The sequence below is a fragment of the Ictidomys tridecemlineatus genome, chromosome 7 (assembly GCF_052094955.1).
Source record: "Ictidomys tridecemlineatus isolate mIctTri1 chromosome 7, mIctTri1.hap1, whole genome shotgun sequence".
In the NCBI taxonomy this organism is placed as follows: Eukaryota; Metazoa; Chordata; class Mammalia; order Rodentia; family Sciuridae; genus Ictidomys; species Ictidomys tridecemlineatus.
Window position 1 is genome coordinate 138,849,170 of NC_135483.1, and position 22,777 is coordinate 138,871,946.

At 31.8% G+C, this 22,777-nt stretch overlaps 1 protein-coding gene across 15 annotated transcripts in view; it reads left to right on the plus strand.

Moving 5' to 3' along the window:
* The window catches only part of Ubr3 (ubiquitin protein ligase E3 component n-recognin 3), a 212,709-nt gene that overhangs the window by 104,110 nt on the left and 85,822 nt on the right, over positions 1-22,777 (plus strand). For all 15 annotated transcript variants that reach the window (XR_013424132.1, XR_013424133.1, XR_013424134.1 and 12 more), the window contains exons 21-25: positions 3,153-3,257; positions 4,553-4,726; positions 6,728-7,188; positions 15,301-15,389; positions 21,801-21,950. Coding sequence is in view for 11 of the 15 variants with exons in the window: in XM_078017558.1 (XP_077873684.1) it covers positions 3,153-3,257; positions 4,553-4,726; positions 6,728-7,188; positions 15,301-15,389; positions 21,801-21,950 (979 nt within the window). In the remaining 4 variants the exon portion in view is untranslated. The remainder of the gene's footprint in view (positions 1-3,152; positions 3,258-4,552; positions 4,727-6,727; positions 7,189-15,300; positions 15,390-21,800; positions 21,951-22,777) is intronic.

A 22,777-nucleotide genomic window follows, 5' to 3' on the forward strand; every position in this document is an offset into this window, starting at 1 on the left:
CAGTAAAATGATTTAAAATCTCTTTTTCTTCATGAAAAAAACATTAAATATCTTTTATTGAAAAGCTATTTGTATTTATTTTACAAATAACATACATTATTTGAAGGTATTTTTTTAAAAATTAGTTTTTTTTACTTAGACAGGATAGCGGAATGTGTAACTCATATTACATATATAGAGCACATATTTTTTTATATCTCTGGTTGTATACAAAGTATATTCACCTCAATTCATGTCTTCATACATGTATTTTGGATAATAATGTCCATCACATTTCACCATCATTTCTAACCCCATGCCCCTCCCTTCCTTCCCACTCCTCTGACCTATCTAGAGTTCTCTATTCCTCCCATGCTCCTCCTCCCTACCCCACTATGAATCAGCCATCTGGTATCAGAGAAAACATTTGGCATTTGTTTTTTTTGGGGATTGGCTAACTTCACTTAGCATTATCTTCTCTAACTCTATCCATTTACCTGTAAATGCCATGATTTTATTCTCTTTTGTTGCTGAATAAAATTCCACTTTTTTTTTTTTTATCCATTCATCTATTGACGAGCATCTAAGTTGGTTCCACAGTTTAGCTATTGTTAATTCTTAGTGCTAGATTTTCTTTCAAGTACTTTAAATGTACTTGTAGACATAAATCTAGCAAAAATTCTTATGGTAAAAGTTCTGTTATTATTCATGTGTTTCAATATGATCACTGGGCTCAGAAGTTAAATAACTATTCCAAATGGAGAATTGAATACTCTTATCAATAATAATTAATAATTAATTTCACCTTACCGCAAGTAATTTATGTTCTTTTGAGTTAACATTTTTTCAACTTAAAAAATTTGATTAATGTAAATGTTTATTACAAAATAATAAGGTATTGCTTTAGTTTTCCAAGACTGTTATAAGCAAATTTAAAAAATTTTAAATGTATTTGTAATAGCTTTCCCGACTTCAGCAAGTATAATAAAAAAAATTTATCTGATATTACATTATCAAATCAAGTTTCTCTACATCAGTGATAGTAAACCACTTTCATTCCTTGCCATGTTTAATACTTACAATAAAGAAGAATAATCTTTTTTTTTGTAGCCCTTAGAAAATGAATTTCCTCCCTTAGTCTTTAAGTTATTCTTTTAAAACTGTAATACTGCAGAATTTCACGTCAAAATTCATTTGCATTTAGCTGTTTCATTACCAAGAGGAGGCAGTATAATAATGATAGGCAATGGCCTGGGAGTCTCAAATCTGTGTTCTCATGTTGCTTTCACTAGCTGGGTGTGTTGCTGTGTCTTGGTTTCCTCTCTACAATGTAGTGGTTTCGAAAGGATGACCTTATTGACTCCTAGCCTTCAGTCCCATCTTTTTCTGCTCCTGCTTCTCATACCATAGGTGCCACTCACCGACTATTTGTTGAACAATAATTGTTAGATACTATGCTAAGAAAATGACAGATGTTATTCATGTAATCTTCACAATATTTTCTGGACAATTTTTCCAGATTTAGAAATGAAAACTAAGGCCAGAATCTGTTGGTATAAGTCAAATAGTGATGGATAGAATTTGTGTTAAAAAATCAGTTTTTAAAAGCTTTTGAAAAAGCCTACGCTCTTCACCATTTATCACAACACAAGAGATGAATGGAAAAGCCCTCGCAGTAGTCAAAGTAAGCAGTAGAAAGTCAAAGCAGTAGAAAGTCTATTACAGTAGATTGGGTCTTAAGTGATGAAGTCCTCCTTTCCTAGTCCTTTCAGCTATTTGTGCAATTTCTGTGAGGCTCTGGTTACCCTGTCCTTTGCTGTCTCATTCACTGTTGACATTGGCACTCACTTCAGAAACTTTTTTTTTTCTGTTAGTATCTTTATTGTTTCCTTTTGTGTACATTCTATAGATTTAATTTGCAGTTCTTTTTATAATTTCTCAAGATAATTTTTAGCTTTTAAATTTACAACCTTAAAATATATTTATCATAACATTTAATACATTTAAAAAAATTGTTATTTTAGCTATATCCACAACATCTATTTATTTATTTGTTTATTTATCTATCCATCCATCCATCCATTCATCCATCCCTCCACCCATCCAGATATGTAATTAGAACAAAATGATAGCTACCAGCTCATTTTTGGGGTAGTATTTTAGTTGTTTTCTGATTAGTGGTCACTTATATCACATTAAGTTACTGATTGGTATGGCTAATCCTGAAATCTTGTGTCAGATATGTTAAGTCTTGTATAATTCATGTATAAGGTCTGACTTATCAGATTTTTCTCAGGGAAGCCTTTGTAACCACTCCCATTCCCTTTGTTTGTTTATTTATTTATTGTATTGGTGATTGAATTCAGGGGTGCTCTAGCTTTGAATTACATAACCAGCCCTTTTAATTTTTTGAGACAGGGTCTCACAAACTTGCTGAGGCTGGCCTTCAATTTGTGATCCTCCTGCTTCGGCTTTGCAAGTCACTGAGATTATATGTGTGTGCCTCCATGCCTGGCTTCCTTTTATCTTTCTCAACATATAAACCCCACATTGACATATGCATTTATACATCTCCACACAATACTCAGAGGTTCAGACCTTTAATTCTAAGAACATTAATGTTTCATAAGCATTTATTGTGCTCCCAATTATATGCTAGGTATTATGCTAAACACATTGGCATTTGCATAAATAATCTATTTAACAAATTTATTTATGTGATATCCTGGTCTTCAGGAAAAGAGTGTCAGAAAATTAGGATATTAAGTATTTTTGTTAAATTATTTTATTAAGCCAGGAGTGGTGGTGTCATCTATAACTCTAACTACTTGGGTGACTGAAGCAGGAGCCCATGAGTTCAAGACCAACCTAGGCAATATAGTAAGGCTACCATTTAAGAAAAATATTTTATTAAGTAATGGCATATGGATATTAGTGATTTTAGTGAGTTATTTAATGAGTTAATCTTTAATCTGCAAGATAGTGCTAAAGTACCGGGTATTCTATAGAGGAAATGGCTTTTTGATTTTAGCTTATTTTCTTACCAATGTGTAATATGTGTCTGATTTTATGTATTTAGTTATGTCATTTCATCTTTATTAAAATTTTTTGTCTTTATGTGAAATGTTCTGTGGAAAGAGACAATTTTGAGATAATTTTTTTCTTTTTTAAAGATTTTGATGGATCATCAAAATCTGTCAGAACATGTACTCTGCATGGTTTTATATCTGATTGAGTTAGGACTTGAAAATTCTACTGAAGATGAATCAGATGAAGAGGTAAGTAATTTCTTATATTTAAAAATTTTTAGATAGGAATAAACCTTTCTCCGGCTGTAGGTAATTGTTGCCAGGCCAGTGTTTAAATGAAGTATATTTATGAATTCCTTATACATAAATAAGATCTTCTGAAGAGCTACTTTTATAGAAAACACCTTTTGGATTTTCAAATGTATACTGTCTTTTAGTACTTTTGTTGATACTTATGGAAATACTTTCTTATGGAATTATTGGAATTGAAATTTTTCATTCATATCAAATTGGTTTATGTACTTTTGGTGTTATGGTGAGAAATTGGCTGCTGGGAAATAATCATTAAGTTAGAATTTCACTCTAGATAGTCTAATAATTTGATTAGGGATTATTTTTGAGAATAAAAGAGTTCACAATGGCCTAAAGTTATTCAAAGAGAGGTAGATGTGTATATTTGCATTAACTGGCAGCCTGGCTTTATAGAAAAGGGAAAACAAAAATCACTTTGAAGTATTTGGGTATGTGAGTATTTGATTAATCTGGTTAATTTAAAAAATTCCTTGTACTTTTTAAAAACAAGTAATTTAAGATTAATTTTAAAGAAAATTTGCATTATTGATTCTAATAAAATTATTAGCATAATTATTGTTGAGAACCGTATTATTTCTGAAAAGATATTAAGGTAAATTATTAAGTATACAAGTTGTTAATGTATTATTGGATTTTAGAATTATTTCCAACAAAGCAATTCTTACACAAATTATTTTTACAAACATAAAATGATGTAATTTTCCAAATGTAAAAGACAAAAATCTACCTCTCCACAGGAAAAATATAGCACAGCATAACAGCCTCTCTCCCAAAGTAAACTAAATAGTACTTTGTAGTCCAAGGGGAATCAACATATATTCTTTTGTGTGTATTAAAAGATCATTAAGATTCCTCTAAGACTATGCCATATTTTTGGTTAATGTTTTAGACGTTCTTCCATAATTAGTTCACGGTAGCATTTAATTGTATTATGAGTTATTACTAATGGGTGATGACAAATATTCTGAAATGTTAAGTGTTTCCAGATTGACAAATATTTTCTTTAAATAGTTTGCTGATTTCACTAGATTTAGCCCTATTAGTATTGAGAAATGTATTATTGTATTTCATGTTTCAATTTGGTTTTATTATTTAAATTTAAATTTATTCACTTTTTAATTTGTGGATTTAGGAGTTTGACAGACATGGATGATTATTTGGTCAGTTACATTTTTATTGTATCTTAGATCTGAAGTGACAAACATTCATATTCTTTATTTTTTATATTTTAGACATCAGTGGGTGGACCAGAGCGTTGTCATGACAGTTGGTTTCCTGGAAGTAACTTAGTATCTAACATGCGACACTTTATAAACTATGTTAGAGTGAGGGTTCCAGAGACTGCTCCTGAAGTGAAGAGAGATTCACCTGCAAGCACTAGCTCTGATAACTTGGGTTCTTTACAAGTAAGTGTGAAATTAAGGAGGTGGGTGGGAGAAAAGGAAAGGAAAAGTTTTATGTTTAAGTGTTAAGATATATTGTTTAGATCCCCTATGATGTTGAAAGAAAAAAAATGTAATTATAGGTAACTTTACATTGTCTTCTATTTCCTCTGATATATCTAAGCAAAGTCTGTCTCACTAGTCTTTTTCCTTTAACCTGCCAGAGTTCACGACGACCTAAAGTTCTTCAAAGAGAGGTAGATGTGTATGATATGTGTATTAACTAGCAACTTGGCTTTAACTGGAAATGGAAAAAATTCACATTGAAAGTATTTGTGTGTTTGTGTGTGTGTATTTGATTAATATGGTTAAATTTTTGAAAAGTTTCTTTGTGTGTGCTTTTTTAAAAAACTAAAGTAATTTAGGCTTTTTTTGAAAAAATTGATATTATTGATCTCAAAAATAAAATAATATTGAGCATTCAATAGTGTATTTTTCATATTAGTGTTAGACATGTTTTGAATTAATGATAGGCAGCATATTTGGGTCTGTATTACTAAGATCTTAAAAATGACTGTTTTCTAAAAAAATAAATTTAGTTTTTGGCAGCATGCCCATTTAAAAATATTTTTTTGGCTTCTATGAGAATTAATCAACTTTGATAAAATAAGTACATAAAATCTTAAACTAAATATATTGTATATTTAGATTCATTTTGAAATACAGCTGCCATTGCATGTAGCTTAATTAATTTTAAAGAGCAAAAAAAAAAAAGTCTTGAAATAACATGCCAAGTAACTAAACTTGAACAGTTACATTCCTTTAATCTAGATTTTTGTGAGAAGACAGCATTAAAACAGATATTTCTCAGAGTAGAGTCTAATTGTAAGAACTTTTTTTCATAGCATGTTTTTGCTGTGAGCATCATAAAGGATTTTAATTAAAACCATAAGAGTAAGCTTTTGCCCTCTAATGCTGGCAGGGAGTACTTTAACAAACAGCTTGGATGTTAAAAAATAATGTATACTATAATTTGACTTACAAAAATTCAACTGATATTGAAGCATCCTCTCTGTGCTCAGTTTAAAAAACTAATGAAGTCCATTAAACTGACTCATATCTTAATTAAAAGATGAGTTCTAAGAGCCCTAATGCAACTTGGGGTTTAGCAAAAAGACTGTTTAGAAGATAAGTAATTGAGAATAACACTTAGTTAAAAAAAACTTCAAATAATAAATCACAGTGATATTCAAATGTAAAACAAAATCAGTTTGATCTTTCATCCTTATATTGTAGTTTAATAACTTTAAGCATTTGTTAGAAGTAATTTTCAAATTTTTGAAGTTCCTTAAAAGTGAAATTAATTACCAGTTCAGATTCTTTAACTTAGAAAATTAAATTAACTTATAATTTTCTTAACTGGAAACTGTAGCAGTCTTCCAGAAGTTAGTAAAACATAATTTTCCTTATGAATGCTGAATAGAACAGATTTTCTTCCATTAAACAGGAGAAATTTAATTTATGATTTTTTTCTTTAACATGGGTATTGGTACTACTTAAGATTGTTTCCCCCCCACTGATTGATAGGCTAAGGAGGTTTAGAAAGTGATGTTATTTCTGATAAGTCTTCTTTTTTCTTTTCTTTTCTTTTCTTTTTTTTTTGAGAGAGAGAGAGAGAGAGAGAAAGAATTTTTTTAATATATATTTTTTTTAGTTTTCTATTTGTATGTGGTGCTGAGGATCGAACCCAGCGCCGCGTGCATGCCAGGCGAGCGCGCTACCGCTTGAGCCACATTCCCAGCCCAAGTCTTCTTTTTTCTTATTGGTGTTTCCAGATTGAGTGGAACTCAATTTATTTGAGAAAGAGAGGTGAAGAAGGATCAGATTTATTTAAGAGTTAATCAGTGTAATAAATCTCTTGATGAAACTTTGAGCATTCCCTTTGAAAAATATATTAATGTATTTTTAGAGTTGATACTGAATAACTTCTCTTGATTTTTCTTTTTTTCTCATGTCTACTGGTAGAATTCTGGTACAGCGCAAGTTTTCAGCTTAGTAGCAGAACGTAGAAAGAAATTTCAGGAGATCATCAATCGTAGTAACAGTGAAGCAAATCAGGTGGTTCGTCCCAAAACTTCAAGTAAATGGTCTGCTCCTGGTTCAGCTCCCCAGTTAACGACAGCCATTTTGGAAATTAAAGAAAGTATATTGTCTTTGCTAATTAAGCTTCATCACAAACTCTCAGGAAAACAAAACTCCTACTATCCTCCTTGGCTGGATGACATTGAAATTTTAATTCAGCCAGAAATTCCTAAATACAGTCATGGAGATGGTATAACTGCAGTAGAAAGAATTTTACTAAAAGCTGCATTGCAAAGCAGAATGAACAAACGTATCATTGAAGAGATATGTAGAAAAGTGACCCCACCTGTACCACCCAAAAAAATCACTGCAGCAGAGAAGAAAACCCTGGATAAAGAAGAAAGGTAACTTTTATTTTCAATGTTTTAAATATGTATGGTACAGTTGAAGATTTGATTGTTTTTTTCTCCTTTTACATCATCTGAGACCTGATTGTTTTAGCAATAACAATAATTGCTGATTAATTTGTAAGACAAATGAAATTGAACATAGCACTTATATGCGTAGTATGATGTGTTACTAGGGGGTGAGAAGATGAGTTTCTGACCCCACTATGAAATTACTACTTTAAACTTGTAGGCTTCTTCAGAAAAATTACTATAATTCTTATTGTTATAAGAATCTAATAATTCTGTTGGTATTGTGAGAAAGTATTATCAGTTCAGTGATAAATGAGAATAGAAAAAAATTGGAAGACTTTTAAACATTTCTCAAAATAATAAAAATCTAATTACTCTTGTTCCTTTATAATTTTTATCAATATATAACTACTATTTATTAAAAAGGTAATGTTTTTAAACACACTTATGCCTTAGCTTTTGGAGTTTTAGGTTGCTTCTAATTTGCTGTTGAGTCATAGTATTTATAAATCTTTTCCTTTTGCTTTATCTTTGACTTTCTTCCTTGGAATGATGTTTTTATAAGTGGAGTTTGTAGGTAATGAACTGTGGTATGGTTCTTGGCACATGCTTCTTGCTAAGAGCTATATTCAAGTTATGTTACTATGCATTATTACCAGCTGTTTTCCAACAGACTTGTTACCATTGCCTACCTTGTTTGTCAAAAACATGACAAATGACAAGATGAATCTTGAGAGATTGCAACTCAGTGTGATTGTCAATCCTTTAGACCGGATTAGTATTTATTAGAAAAACCAAAAAAACAAAAATAACTTCTAATGAATACAGAGAAGACTAAAAGGACCAGATTATTAAAACATTTTTTTAGATGAAATTCAAGATGCGATTGCTTACTTACTTTTTGAGCTTTTAAATAATATTCATTGGTTTAATTTCTCTAAAACAAATTTGTCTACTAAAGCAATAAAGCAAAAATTAAAAAAATAAGAAGAAAGCAACAAAGGAAAATTATAGGTGAAATATATACTTTCCTTTATAGAGTTGAAAAGGATCATCTCAATGTTATTTTATTTTAAAAAAATATTTATTTATTTTTTTTTAGTTATAGGTGGAACCAATGTCTTTATTTTACTTTATGTGGTGCTAAGGATCAAACCCAGTGCCTCATGCATGCCAGGTGTGCACTTTACCTCTGAGCCACAACCCTAGGCCTCAATGTTATTTTAATCAAGAACCTTGCACTTTTGTCATATCCTCTTTCATACAGATAAAAATCATTCTTGGCACATTGTTAAATGGACTACTGTTGTGAGCTACATGAGCAACACATTACTTTTTTTTAGTTGTAGATGAACACAATATCTTTATTTTTATTTTTTTATTTTATTTTTTTTATGTGGTTCTGATGATCGAATGCAGGGCCTCATGCGTGCAAGGCAAGCACCCTACCACTGAGCTACAACCTCAGTCCTCCTGCAATACATTTGATAGTTTGAAGTGTTTTTTAGAGGTATTTTCTGGAGTTATTTTCTCTTCTGATTACTTTAAAAATTAAATATAGATATTAGGGGTTGATTATCAGTGGAAGCCAGCCTCAGGTAGATTTTATACTAGTGATACATTTTCCATTCATCAAGTATCATTCAGGATCTTCTCTGGATAGGAACTATGTCCAACGTTGAACTCCCTGACCTTGAGGAATTAATACTATAGAGGGAGACAGACTAGTAAACAAATAGTTGTTAGTGTAATAAATACTGTGTTAGGTGTACAGGGTATTAATGGGAATAGCAGGATATAAAAAGCTAAGAAGGTAACCAGATATAATAATTAATTTGGTACTTAAGGTGTAAATGGTTACAGAGAAACCATTGAAAGATTTTTTTTTGTTTTTAATAAAGGAGTTAATTTTCTTTCAATCCTATATAAAACAATAGCAATTAAAAACTTCATTTTTGAAAGTAAAATATTTACATATGAACAAGTAACTGTGCAAAATTTACATGAAAAAATGGAAAGACAGGGATTTTCCTAAAAGATAAAATAAAAGGTGTAACCATTGAAAGATTTTAAAGAAGGGAATAATATGTAGTGTAATCCCGTGCAAATTGAGTTGAATGTGGTCAGACTGGAGATTGGGCTACAGAGCTATTTAAGAATCTAGGAGAGCAGGTGTAGTAAGGGTAAATATAAAAATAGGAGAAGATGTATATAAGCTATTTAGCAGCTTCAGATTGTTAGACTTTGTGATCAATTTGATGTGGGAGATGAGGGAAAATTTATGATTTATTCCTAGAGTTGTAACTTGGATGATGTTCCTGTTTACTATGATAAGGAGTTATAATAGAGTGCTAAAGCTTTGCTGTAACATTGATAATTCAGGTCATTACTGAGTTTAGGAAGACATCTGGGTGAAGATGCCTACTTAGATAAAGAGTTTGTGACTTAGGGGACAATTCTTATCTAGAGCTACAGATATTTTCATAGAGGTTAATAGTGGAAATCTTGTATATGGGAAAGAATGCATATAAAATAATAAAACTGAATGTCAAACTCAAGGAAAAAACATTAAAGCAAATGCTTGAGGAATGGGTACCTACAATGTGACTTAAAAGGGATGGCTAGAGTGAAGTGGTAGGAAAACTGGGATGAGTGGCATTAGAGAAGGCATCATAGGAGGAAGCTTAGAAAGAAGAAACTTAACAAGATTGTTTGCTGCTGCAAGAGGTCAGATAAGATTGGCAGCCCATTAGATTTGCTGATTAGGAGGTCATCCTTTGGATATTACATTAGGAGAAATATTAGTTATGTATGTAGTTGTACTTCATTTCTGATATTTTAAAAGTCAGTTACAGGGCTGGGGTTGTGGCTTAGAGGTAGAATGCTCACTTAGCATGCATGAGGCTTGATCCTTAGCACCACATAAAAATAAAGGTATTGTATCCACCTATAACTAAAAAAAAATTAAGTAAAAAAGTTACAGAAAATTCATATTAAGATATACATAGAAGTCTATAGGAGATTAAAAATTTAGAAGCTTTTCTGTTTCTTTTTCATAGAATTGTACTTTCAGATATGACTTATAAAGAACTAACATAGTTTAGGTGTCAGCTTACTACTTTTTGTATTAGTAACTGCCCAGAATTTAATACATAGCTACTGTTGATACAGTTAGAAGGTTGGAAACAAGGTTAAGGTTTTTTGTTTGATTTTTTTTTTTTTTTAACAGTACCAGGGATTGAGCCCAGAGGTGCTCTACCACCGATATACATCCCTAGCCTTTTCATTTTTTATTTTGAGACAGGGTCTCTCTAAGTTGCCCAGGCTGACCTCAAACCTGTGATCCTTCTGTCTCAGCTTCCCAAGTTGCTGAGATAACAGACATGCATCACCATGCTTAGCAAGACTTTTATTTTTGTTAACTTCTTCTAAATTAATGGTCTTTCCTTTCAATTATGTGATTTATTTGAACATTCAGTGGATCAGAGTTTATTTTATGTGGTTAATGGTATCTTGTAATTATTATTAATAATAGATGTAATATTGGAGGATATAATTTAGATACTATATGAGGCCCTAATGCTCTTGTATTAAATAATACTCAAAATTTTAGACTTTTTTTGTGATAGGTTTTGTTTCCTTTGAGCAGTAGTGATATTGACATGTACTTGAAATGAATTATGTAGCAGATAGAATGAAGATGAATTTGAATCTTGCTGTGCTTCTCATTTGTCCTTTCTCTATTTTGGATTATGTTTCACAATAAAGGCAGATCAGTTTATAAACACTTAATGATGATTCATTTCTATGTGCCTCATCTATAGACAAACTTGGCATCACTTTCATAATAGATTAACTCCTTAGAAAACAAGATACAAACCAGAAACTTTAGATGGTTGTAATAATATACACTTTCAGTGTCTTCATCTCCAGGATAATAATGGAAAATTTTGATGACGTAGGCAGTCTATCTTTTTGTTAATGGTCTTTATTTACATTTATGCTCAATTTTAGTAAGTAATAACCTAAATTAAGAAAAAAAATTATAGGGGCTGGAGTTGTAGCTCAGTAGTAGAGCAATTGCCTACATGTGTAAGGCACTGGGCTTGATCCTCAGTATCACATAAAAATAAACAAAATAAAGATATTATGTCCATTGGCAACTAGGAAAAAAAAAAGAAAGAAATTTACAACAGTGACATTCCATTTCTAGTTACAAAGCTGGTACAGAAATGCATTTTTAATTCTAATGCCAAGCAGTTATACTTGAGGTTTTTAAAATTTGATATATAGATTATTTTGTGGGGGGTGGTGGGTGGGTACTGAGGATTGAACTCAGAGGTACTCGGCCTCTGAGCTCCATACCCACCTCTATTTTGTATTTTATTTAGAGAAAGGGTCTTACTGAATTTCTTTGTGCCTTGATTTTGCTGAAGCTGGCTTTGAACTCTCGATCCTTCTGTCTTGGCCTCCCAAGCTTCTGGGATTACAGGCATGTGCCACCATGTCCTGCTTGATATATAGATTTGTTATTTGAAATATAGTGTTCTGAACATATTTATTCTAAATATAAATATCTTTCAGAATGCTGAACATCTATAGGACATTTTTTGTTTGTTGCAATTTCCTTTGTGGCAGATGTTTGAGGATGAAATTAATTTTTATGAATTTTTTATTTTAAAGTAATCTTAAACTTGAAATATTTCAGGGGAATTATAAGGAACTTCTTGAATCATTTCAGAATAAGTTGCTGGTGTGGTTCACCTTTATTGTGGAATATTTTACTATGCATTTCCTAGAAATAAGGACCTTTTCTTATATAACCAGGGCGACTATCAAAATGAGGAAATTAATCTGGGCACAGTGATGCCAGTTACTGTCCCAGTTACTTGGGAATTTGAGGCAGAGGGATTTCTTAAGCTCAGGAGTTTGAAACCAGCAAAGCAGCTTTGGCAACGTAGTAAGACCCTCATCTCAAGACAAAGCCAAGAAAAAAAAAGTTTGTGATTAAATCCTTAATTAAATTCTTTAATTGTATTATTTTTGTCTCCTTCAATGTGAAATAGTTTCCTCAGCCTTTCCTTAATTTTTGTTGACTATGACAGCTTTGAATATTACAGGGCAGTAGTAGCATTGTAGAATGTACCTCAGTTTAGGTATGCCATCCTTTATGTTGGATTTAGGTGGTGCCTATGTGGCAGGAATATCAATGAAGAATTGCTGTTTTGTTTTCATTGTATCCCATCAGGTGGTCCATGATTTCAGTTTGTTTCATTACTGATGATTACATTTGATTGTTTTAAGGGGTGTCTGCCAGAGTTCTTTACTGTTAAGTTACCCTTTGCCACCTTTGTAATTAATATGCAGTTTGTGGAGATATACTCTGAGATACTGTACTATCCCTTCTCTTATCAACTTTCAATATATGTACGTTTATTAGGGTTCCTGCTTTCTGTTTTATAATCTGATGTGCTCATATTCAGTTTGATGCTCAAATTGTCCCAGGTTTAGATCCTAGAAATTTCTTTAAGCTGGTTATATGCCCTTTTGATCTATAACTTTCACTCTTAGAGTATATTCTTATTTTTTTAATATTTATTTTTTAGTTGTAGTTGGACACAATATCTTTTGTTTTATTTATTTATTTTTATGTGGTGCTGAGGATTGAACCCAGGGCCTCGCATGCTAGGAGAGCGCTCTACCGCTGAGTCACAATCCTAGCCCGAGTATATTCTTATTTTGTGAGGCAATAAATTGTTCGAGGCTCATCTTGTACTTGAGGTCAGTCATTTGTCCAAAGAGTACTGGTTGCTTTTAGTAGAGAATGGTGTTTAGAAACCACAAGCCAATGTGTTTATTCTAATGAGGAATAGTTGTTTCGGGTCCTCTTAGTGGACAGAGCTGGGGAAAACTGTTTATTTGTATGTCTATGTGTGTGTGTGTGTGTGTGTGTGTGTGTGTTGGGAGCTGGAAGGAGGGGAGGAAGAATTATTCTTATGTCTGTTTATAATACTTAAAATTGCAATCTTGACACCATAGGAATCATTCTGTTTTTTCTCTTTCCATATTGTAATTCATTTCTACAGTGAGAAACCCAGCACCCATTATCCTCAATGTATATATTACTTTTTTGATAATTTCCCTTGTCTGTAATCAATTTCTTGCAATCTTTCCACACACCAATGCCCTCTTGTGCTAGGTTGTTGGATCCTGACACCCAGGGCTTGGTAACTCTAACCATTCTTTTTGTTTAGGAAAAAAGGGATATACTTAATGTTTTGAAATGATTAATGCCATTGAGAATTAAGTCTGATGAAGATGAATGATCAACTTTAATAATATTTTGACTCAAGAACAATGTAAAAGAGTTATAGCTATTATATAATAAAGCAAGTTTTCTCATGTGGATCCTAAATATCTATAAATGTTAGAAATGTTAAAAAATCTTTTGAACATTATTGGCAAAAGTATGTAACTTCTGATAAGATGGACCAACAGTACTTTATAGTTCCTGATTATCTCTTTTAATTTAATGGGAGCAGATGTGTGAATAATCTAAAAATCACTGTTTGCATTTTATTCCTTTAAATTCTATTATGTCTTTGAATATCTTTCAGATTTATAGAAAAATACTTTGAGGTTTTTCACAGAAATGACTATAGCATCTCCATCTAACATAATACTTTGTCTTTTATAGTGTACAGGAATCATAAAGGGCTATTAAAATAAATTATTTTAATTTAGTCTACTATGTTATTATGTTTTTTGTTTCATGGGCTGTGATCAGTTCCTCTTTGAGTTTCATTCAACTAAAATGTTATCTTTCCTAAGGAGTTAATATAAAACTTATTTTTTAAACTTTTTTCTGGGCCTGGGGATGTGGCTCAAGCGGTAGCGCGCTCGCCTAGCATGCATGCGTGCGGCCCGGGTTTGATCCTCAGCACCACATACAAACGAAGATGTTGTGTCCGCCAAGAACTAAGAAAAAATAAATAAATGTTAAAATTCTCTCTCTCTCTCTGTCCCCCTCTCTCTCTCACTCTCTCTTTAAAAAAAAAATAAAATAAACTTTTTTCTTTCCTCCTTCTTCCTCATTTCTTTTTAAATTACCATTTTAACCTTTTTTTATTGGGTATGAAATTTTATGTTCCCGGGGCTGGGTTTGTGGCTCTGTAGCAGAGAGCTTGCCTCTGACTTCTGGGGTACTGGGTTCGATTCTCAGCACCACATAAAAATAAATAAACAAAATAAAGATATTGTTGTGTCCTTATATAACTAAAAACAATTATTTTTATGTTGACTAGTATTGTTAGTGTTCAATTCTATCAGCTTTTTTTATTAGTTTACTTTCATTTTCTTATTTTTATGGTCCTATTGTATTACCTTTTTGTTTTGTTTTTGTAACCACTCTCAAATTAAAATATTCTTTAAAAGAAGATAAAAGTAGATAAGGTATAAATAATAAAGAGACCATAGTGAATTAATTCAAATGAATATTTATACTTGGGATATGTTTTTATTCTCTGTTGTGTTTGTTTCATATTCTTTTGCTTCATACAAACCAAATTAAACTTGGACTATGTCTTAGTAGAAACTAGGACATTTACTGGCTTTTGCTCATTCTCTATTAGGGGAAACCTATTTTTATGATAAAAATAAATCTGATTATTCTTATCCTTTAGATTTTGTTTATATATAAACCTCATAGCTTTTTATAGCAACTGATTTACTGTCATTTGTGCCTGAGGTTAAATTGCTAGTCCCTTGCTGAAAAAGACTCTTGCTCTTCCTATCATAATACATATACTTAGGACATTGTTTTGTTGGAAATCAAATTTTCTACCAACCTTAATTATTAGATCACATTTAACGGTAAATCTTGGCTTTTATTTTTACTTATTGAGTGAGTGAGTTTGAAGCCTAAAGCAGTAGAATCCTTGGGAGAGTCAAGTCTTACATGAAATTTAATGCATAATGTAGAAAATAGATTGTTCTCCATTATTTGCAAGGATCTTTTCAAACATTATATACTACTCAAAGATAGTAGATTAGTTTTAAGCACATTTGGTACTCATAATTTATTTCTGTTTAATCTAGGCGACAAAAGGCTAGAGAGAGACAACAGAAATTGCTTGCAGAATTTGCTTCACGACAGAAAAGCTTTATGGAAACTGCAATGGATGTTGGTAAGTCAAAACTTTTTAGGTTAGAACTCTCATAGTCATTACATTAGGGATGATCTTGACCAATCTTCCATAAGTTTTAAATATTACAGACAGATGATTTCTAGTCTTTATGTAAACAATATAATGATGGAGGATTGATCTCTATTATAGACAGTTCATTCTGTGGTTGAATTGCTGCCATTGTGAGGAAGACCTTCCTGTTGGTAGCAGTACATAGAGAGTATGTTCCCTCTTTTCTATTAAACTGTCCCTCAGATTTCTGAGATATTGCTACAGATAAGGCACACTTCTTATTTTTATTCAGATTAGCATTTAGATTTCTACAATAAGAAGGAATGCCATGTTTCTGTATGATGGTAGGTTGCTCTGAGTAACCTTTTACAAACATTGAAGGAATGGATTAAATTAACCTTCAGTTAACCAGGATACTCCTTTCCATGACTTTTTACATTACAGTGATTGTTTTGCTTTGCTTACTTACAAAGGTTCTTTGCAAGCTTCTTTCTTTTTCCTTTTCTTTTTAGACAAAATTGATGAAAGAAAATAAGTTGTGACAGGAAAACAAAATGTCAGCAACCTTAACAATTTAAAAGTAAATAAGTAACTAACAAGTAGGTTAGCTTTTTCACTGCTGTGACTAAAAGACCCAACCATAACAATTGTAGAGGAGGAAAAGTGTATTTGAGAGCTCATGGTTTCAGAGGTCTCAGACCTTTGACAGTCAGCAGACACCATTCCTTGGGAATTGAGGTGGAAGAGTATGTATGGTGGAGGGAAGCAGAGAGAGACTAAGCTCAGATCACCAAATATATACCTCAGAGCCATACCCCCAGTGACCCACCTCTTCCAGCACACCCTACCTACCTTCATTTACCACTCAGTTAATTCCTATCAGGGGATTAATTCACTGATTGGGTTAAGGCTCTCATAACCCAATAATTTCCCCTTTAAACCTTCTTGCATTGTCTCACACAGGAGCTTTTGTGGGACACTTCTAACTATAATAAATCCTTACAAATATGTGCATTCAAACATATGTTTACATTTCCATTCATTTTTTTTTTTTTTTTTGCCCCTAGAGGGATCTTTATTTATATACCTTTTTTACAGGTATTTTTTCAGGTAGTTAATGGATAGCTTCAAAGCCCAAAACTTCTTTGATTTACATAATTTTTAAGAGTTACAATCTTTTCTGACATACCTTGATTACCTAAGATATTGAGCACATTGTTCAAAATCTTTTTTCTATAACCTTAGCCAATCATGATTAAGCTTTTATGTTTTCACCTCAATCACTAGGTGCTAGGTGATGCAACTAGACTACATGTCTCCTGACCTATTATTCACTTCTAACTTTAAAGCATACCTATAGTTATTTCATTAACCTTTAACTTTAAAGCATACTTACGATTATTGGTAAGCTTTCTTATTTCTAAACTAAAATCCCAGTAAAACACACTTAAAATAGTGAAAGTCTGTTTCCATTCATTTTTGTACACATAAGCACATATCCAATGGCCAGAAGAGGTGTGAAGATGGGGTCAGTTCAGATGTAGCCAACTGTTTTCTAAATGATTGACATTGGGGTTTATGTTCAGGTCATAACTTTGATGGAAAGAATACTCGAATTCTGTTTGTGGAATTTACTTAGTATTAGTTGACTTTCTCATATGGAAGAAGAGGGTTTATCTATTTACAGTACTAACTTGATACCCTTTCATATAAAATGAACTAATAATCACTCCTATGCTTTTTTCATTTTTCCATTCCTCATCTCTATCTCTTGCTTTTTATCACCTACTTTTTAGTTACTTATTTACTTTTAAATTGTCAAGATTGCTGACATTTTGTTTTGCTGTCACAGACTTTGGATGGATAGAGTCTTCCATCCAAAGGTTGTCTCTAAAACAGTTAAGAGTATTTACATTAGTATGACTCTTTGGATGTTATTGAGTACAGGGTGAAGTAATACACTAGGATTTATTTACTGTTTTTGAATCCAAGTGGCTTGATTTAAGGAGACTGTCTTTAAAGTCCCTTTTCTTATAGGTCCTTGATTCCTAAACCCATATCAGCTAATGTTTGTATTTGGGCCAGGACTTTGTTATAGTGTCTTTTTTTTTTTAATCCTGGAGTTTCCAACTGCCCCTTTTGACTTTATTTTAAAAATTATAGCTGGATGCAGTGGTGCATGTCTATAATCCAGTGATTTGGGCGGCTGAGGCAGGAGGATTGCAGGTTTAGACTAGCCTCAAACTTAGCAAGACCCTGTCTCAAAAATTAAAAAGGACTGAGGATATAGTTCAGAGGTAAAGTGTCCTTGGGTTCAGTCCCGAATATCCAATCAATCAACTAACCAATCAATAAAATTATATTGTTCCAAGAACTGCACTATGTTTATTCTGTCTCTGTCATTCTGCCCACTTAGTCATTCTGCCCTTTGCATGAAATACTTTTCCAGTGGGGTCCATGGTATGCTACATAGCCATTACCTTGAGATTTTTCTTATTGTTGGATCAATTTAGGTTTTTCTGTCTCTCATCTCTTTTCTTGGTCATGTCTTATTGGAGTATAGCCTCAAGTATATTATTACAAATATTCTTATAGAGGCATTCTGATTCTTTATATCTTTGAAAGAGAATTTACTCTGCTGTCATACTTGATTATTCATTTGGATGGATATTGAATGCCAGGTTGATTTTCTGTCACAATTGAAGGCATCACTCTCTTGTCTTTTACTATTCATTTGATGAAAATTCTAGTGGGAATCTCATTCTTATATCTTTGTAGGTGAATATATATTTTTCTTTCCCCATGATCCTTTTATGATCATCTGATTCTGTTATTTTTTAAAATACATTTTTTTAGTTTTAGTTGGACATAATACCTGTATTTTATTCATTTATTTTTATGTGGTGCTGAGCATCAAACCCAGTTTCTTGTATGTGCTAGGCGAGTGCTCTACTGCTGGGCTACAACTTCAGCCCTGATCATCTGATTCTTTGAATCTGAAAATTTATGATTTGTTTCTATGTGATTTTGTTTTCTTCCTTCTTACAACTTTGTCTTTCCTCCTTAGTCTTTCCAGTCTGTAGATTCATATTTCTGAAGATCTGAGAAAAAATTTACTGTTATTTTTTGATCACTCATATAATCATCCTCTAGGATGGCCCTCAGTGACCCCCATCTCCTGGCATTTATGCCTTATGTAGTTTTCTTTATGACCACAAAGTGTGGCAGAAGAGATGGAATATTATTCCTAAAACTTGGGTATGAGAGACATTTCTGTCTTGATTGCTTTCTTTCTTTTATATTAATTGTTCTGGGGAATCCAGCTGCCATATCATAGCAGAACCACAAAGAGGAACTGAGGCCTCTTGCCAACAGCCACATCAGTGAGCTTGGATGTGAAGCTTCCTGTCCCAGTTAAGCCTTCAGGAGACTGTACTCAATTGACAGTTATTATTTTTGGTACCTTTGAATTGGACCCGGGGTCGCTTTACCATTGAGCTATGTCCAAGACCTGTTTTTATTTTTTATTTTGAGACAGGATTTCACTAAGTTGCTGAGGTTGGCCTCAAATTTGCGATCATCCTTTCTCATCCTCCTGAGTTGCTGGGATGATAGGTGTGTGTCACCAAGCCCAGCCCACACAATAGTTTGACAGCAGTTTGGGAGAGATCCTAACTGAACTAACACTATATAGTTAAGCTGCTTCTATACTTTCTTCCTCAAAAACTGTCAAATACATGTTATGTTTAGCCACTAAGCTTTGGGGTAATTTATTATAGAGAAATATTATAATACTTTTAAATTTTCTTTCTTTTGAGGGATTCTAGTTGGATGATGAATCTTTTAAATTTTTGTGTCTTATTATCATTTGTTCTTTTTGCTTTATACACTTAGAGATTTCCTTTCTTCAGTGCCTTCACTACCTTGTTTTTGTATGTGGAAGTCTTCTCTGAAATCTTCCTGAATGTGTTTGGGTTTTTCTTTTCTAAATTATCTTTTAGCTTTCTGAATTGCTTTTAAAATTTATATTGGTCTTTCATATTGTTAGTTTTCCTAATTTGCCTCATGATCCTTGAAAGATGGTCTGGGTAGCTGATGTGTGTTTATTTTAATGAAGTATGCCAGATTCTTTTCATAGAGTCTGTACTATTTTGTATTCCCACCAGCAATGTGTGAGTTTCTCTACATCCTTGTCATTAGCATGTGTTGTAATTTTGTAGGTGAAAGAAGTGGTATCTTGATTTAGTTTTAGTTGAGATGTCTCTTATTTTATGAAAGAGAATGATCTTTGGACCTTTAATTGCTTCTTATTTCCTGATGTATCTTTTAGCTACTTTGGGACACTTGGCTATGATTTTATACTTAATTAAGTTTTCTTTTATGTTTGTACACTTCCTTGGAATCAGTTATAGCTGTGAACTTTTTAGGTAGGATTGACTTACTTGTGGCATTGGAATGCATATAATGCATACTTCTATGAACCTGTGACTGTTGTTTATATGTTGTAAAAATGTTATTTTATAAAATATTTCAATGTAGTTTTGAATTTGGTTGTATTAATTTGCAAAATTCTTATTCTCATCACAAAGTAGAACTTATTTGAATAATTGTTTCACTGAAATTAGAGTGGGATAGAATAGTGTTTACATTGCTTGATTTTGAAATATAAAATTGCTAATTTTGAGGATTGGTGTTAATAGGTCTGCCATTTTAAGTCAGTCGTCTGTGATATAGTATATTCCAAAAAAATAGACCAATAAATAAAAAACAACGTTTTGGTTATTGTTCCACATATAAGATACACTCTAGTACCAAGCCAAAACAGTTTTAAAAAAGAAAAAAAAAACACCAAAAACCCCAACATAATATATCCTTAACATAGGTGAAATAAGATTATATAAAGGTATATGTGGGCAGAACTAATCATATCTTCCTGTTTTCCTTTTTAATCTTACTCTCTGAGATAAATCCTTGTAAACCTTTTTATTGCTTCATATGATTCTATACATAAATGGATTTTGTTTGTATTTATTTTTCCTGTAATGAAATCATACTGTACAAAAGCTGTGCCATTGTTTCCTTTTTAAAACCTTAAAGTATCATGAAAATCCTTGTATATAAATCTTTTTTAAATCCAAGATTTCATCTTCACACACATATAATATACAGGAATTAACATAAATGTTTCTAATTTGTGTTTTTTCTTCTTTTATAACTGGTAATTACACTTTGGTTTGTGTACTTGAGTGCTTTTATCTGTGTTCATATAATCATACAAATTCTCCCTTTTTTCTTTTTCTTGGGGCTAGGGTCATTGATTGCTTTACCAAATGAGATCACTCTTTACTTTTAACCTCAGTAATACTTTGCTTTAACTAAGTATGTGTCAGATATAATAATATGCCTTTTAAGACTAGACCTCTTTTTATTTTAACTCACTAATCTTATTTACGTAGATATGTGCTTTCTGGTTCTGATTCATTCGTGTTATTATTTTTTTCTCTAATTTCTCTTTTGGCTTATTTTCACTTCTGTCAATACTAGGCATCAACCAAAGATCTATTTTAGATTCCTACTTCTCTGATTCTAAATAAATATCAGATGTATGTTTACCTTCATGAATTATTATTAAAATATCAAAAGGACATTTTCCTTTTTCTATTTCTGTCATGTAGTTTTACATATTTATTTAGATATACATCTATCTTTTAAGAATTTAATAAAGCACTTCTGTGTCCTTGGTCTTCCCAATTCCCTCTACACATTTCTTTGCCACTATGGGCAGTTTCACTAATCAGGAATTTAAGTGCCTTCATTTGTAAATCATTATTGTGTAAATATTTTATTTCTTTTTGTTAATGACATTACATCACCAGAGGATTACTGATATTTTCTATAATAGTTTTGCTTTACTAATATATATTATGGTCATATGTAATGATTTCCCTGTATATTTTTATTTATGAGATACAATCACTAGAATTGGAGTAAGGAAGAAATAGTTTTTTAGCTCTCATCTTATTATAAATTCCCACCCTTAAGTGCCTCAAAGAAAATTAAAACAATCCTCCCCTTCTTTTCTTAAAATGCTATTTAAAAATTTTTTTGATACCAGTGTGTTTGCCTCTGGGTATTTGATATCAATTTTATCTATGAATGATATATCAGGTATATTTAGCCATATATTATTTGAAGTCTTTATATCAATTCTTTGTAATTTTTGCCTAAATTTTTCTGAGTATACATTTTACTTGAGAAAGATAATTTTTGGCATAATTTTATTACTATATAAATTTATTGGTATTGAAGCTAAAATTATTTTAAATGGATTTTTTCATTTTTTATTTAAATGAGCTTTTCTTCTTAGGAATTAGGAGTTTTAATTTGTTTTTCCTGCAGATTCTCCTGAAAATGATATTCCTATGGAGATCACCACAGCAGAACCACAGGTTTCTGAGGCAGTATATGATTGTGTTATCTGCGGACAAAGTGGCCCCTCCTCAGAAGACCGACCTACAGGATTGGTTGTATTGTTACAAGCATCATCAGGTAAACTCAGTTTTTTAGTGGGAACATTTTAGAGCCAAGGTATATACAAGAAATTAAAATTAAACAGATGAAAGTTATATCTTTTTCTAGTTAAAACTTCATCTAGCAGTATTGATTTGATCCAAATGACAAGCTTCTTTATCTGGTTTTATCTCAATTTTCTGGACATGAATGTTGGAAGACCTTAATAGAGAGGTCATAAAGAGATAGAGATTTTGAAAAAGAACCAATGGAAATAAAAGGCTTAATAAACCAAATTAAAAAGTCAGTGGAAGCATCACCAATAGATTATACCACTTCAAAGATAGATTTTCAATAATAATAGTAATCTTGAAGATAAAGTTGACCATAAAGAAAAGATGTTAAAAGATATTGACCAGAAGAATATTCAAGAAATCTGGGATTACATCAACATACAACATTTAAGAATTGTTGGGTAGATGAATGTTCCAAAATATAAACTAAAAGAATACACAATCTTTTCAATGAAATAATATTAGGAAAAATTTCCAAATATTAGAAATGAGATGGAAATTAAAATATAAGAGGCATATAGAACTCCAGATATACAGAATTGCAGTAGAACTACTCCAAGACACATATAATGAAAATGCCTAATATACAAAATAAGGATAGAATTATAAAAGCTTCAAGAGAAAAAATGACTGGTTTGATTTAGAGATAAGACAATTTGGATTTTTTTTTTATTGGTTGTTCAAAACATTACAAAGCTCTTGACATATCATATTTCGTACATTAGACAATATGGATTTAAACTGATTTCTCAACACAGACCTCAAAAGCCAGGAGGGCTTGCAATCATATAT